The following is a 1,001-nucleotide window of genomic DNA, read 5'->3' as shown; positions in this document are numbered from 1 at the left end:
ACCTGTACACGGAGGACAGCTACCCCTACGTGTCCGGCAACGGCTATGTGCTCGAGTGCTCGAACAGCAGTGAGCTCGTTGTCGGTGCGCAGATCGACGGCCACGTGTTGATCGGAAGCAGCGAAAAGGCGATGGCTGCGTGGCTCGCGAAGAATGGCCCCATCGCGATTGCGCTGGACGCCAGCTCCTTCATGTCCTACAAGAGCGGCGTGCTGACCGCGTGCATTGGTAAACAGCTGAACCACGGTGTGCTGCTCGTCGGGTACGACATGACTGGTGAGGTTCCGTACTGGGTGATCAAGAACTCGTGGGGTGGGGACTGGGGCGAGCAGGGCTACGTGCGCGTGGTGATGGGGGTGAACGCGTGCCTGCTCAGTGAATACCCCGTGTCCGCGCATGTGCGGGAGAGTGCCGCCCCTGGCACGAGCACGAGCAGCGAGACGCCCGCACCCAGACCCGTGGTGGTGGAGCAGGTGATCTGCTTCGATAAGAACTGCAGGAGAGGGTGCAGGAAAACCCTGATCAAGGTGAACGAGTGCCACAAGAACGGTGGAGGAGGCGCCTCTATGATCAAGTGCAGTCCGCAGAAGGTGACGATGTGCACGTACTCGAACGCATTCTGCGTGGGCGGGGGGCTGTGCTTCGAGACTCATGATGGTAAGTGCTCGCCGTACTTCTTCGGCTCGATCATGAACACCTGTCACTACACGTAGAGGTGTGTGTGCCCTTGTGTGCGTGTGTGTGGTGGTCGCAGCGATGCCCGGCGCGTGTGGGCACCTCCTTGGGTGCGCGCCCGCCGTGGCAGCTGCGCGTGCGTGCGAGATGTGAGGCAGAGGAAGAGGAAGGCGATGCGGGCGACAGCGCAGCGAGGTGCGGCGGAGCGTAGGGGGGAAATGGACGAGCAGGCGCGCTGTGAATCGGAGCTGCGGCACCACCCAAGTCGTGGTGCCCCGCGAATGGCTGTTCTGCCCGCCCTCGCTTCACGCCTCCCCCTCCCCTCG

General features: G+C 63.2%; 1 protein-coding gene across 1 annotated transcript; it reads left to right on the top strand.

The window, feature by feature from the left end:
- Nucleotides 1–2: 2 nt before the first annotated feature.
- On the top strand, nt 3–713 carry LmxM_08_1030_1 (uncharacterized protein; the record flags this gene model as incomplete). The annotated part of the gene is made up of 1 exon (XM_003886524.1): nt 3–713. One exon carries the CDS (start codon nt 3–5, stop codon nt 711–713), a length of 711 nt encoding a protein of 236 aa, XP_003886573.1.
- Between the last annotated feature and the right edge of the window lie 288 nt (nt 714–1,001).

Source organism: Leishmania mexicana, contig 31 (genome assembly GCF_000234665.1).
Source record: "Leishmania mexicana MHOM/GT/2001/U1103 WGS CADB00000000 data, contig 31, whole genome shotgun sequence".
NCBI classification, from domain to species: Eukaryota; Euglenozoa; class Kinetoplastea; order Trypanosomatida; family Trypanosomatidae; genus Leishmania; species Leishmania mexicana.
Note: the sequence above shows the minus strand (reverse complement) of the source record. Positions and strands in the feature narration are given on the sequence as shown.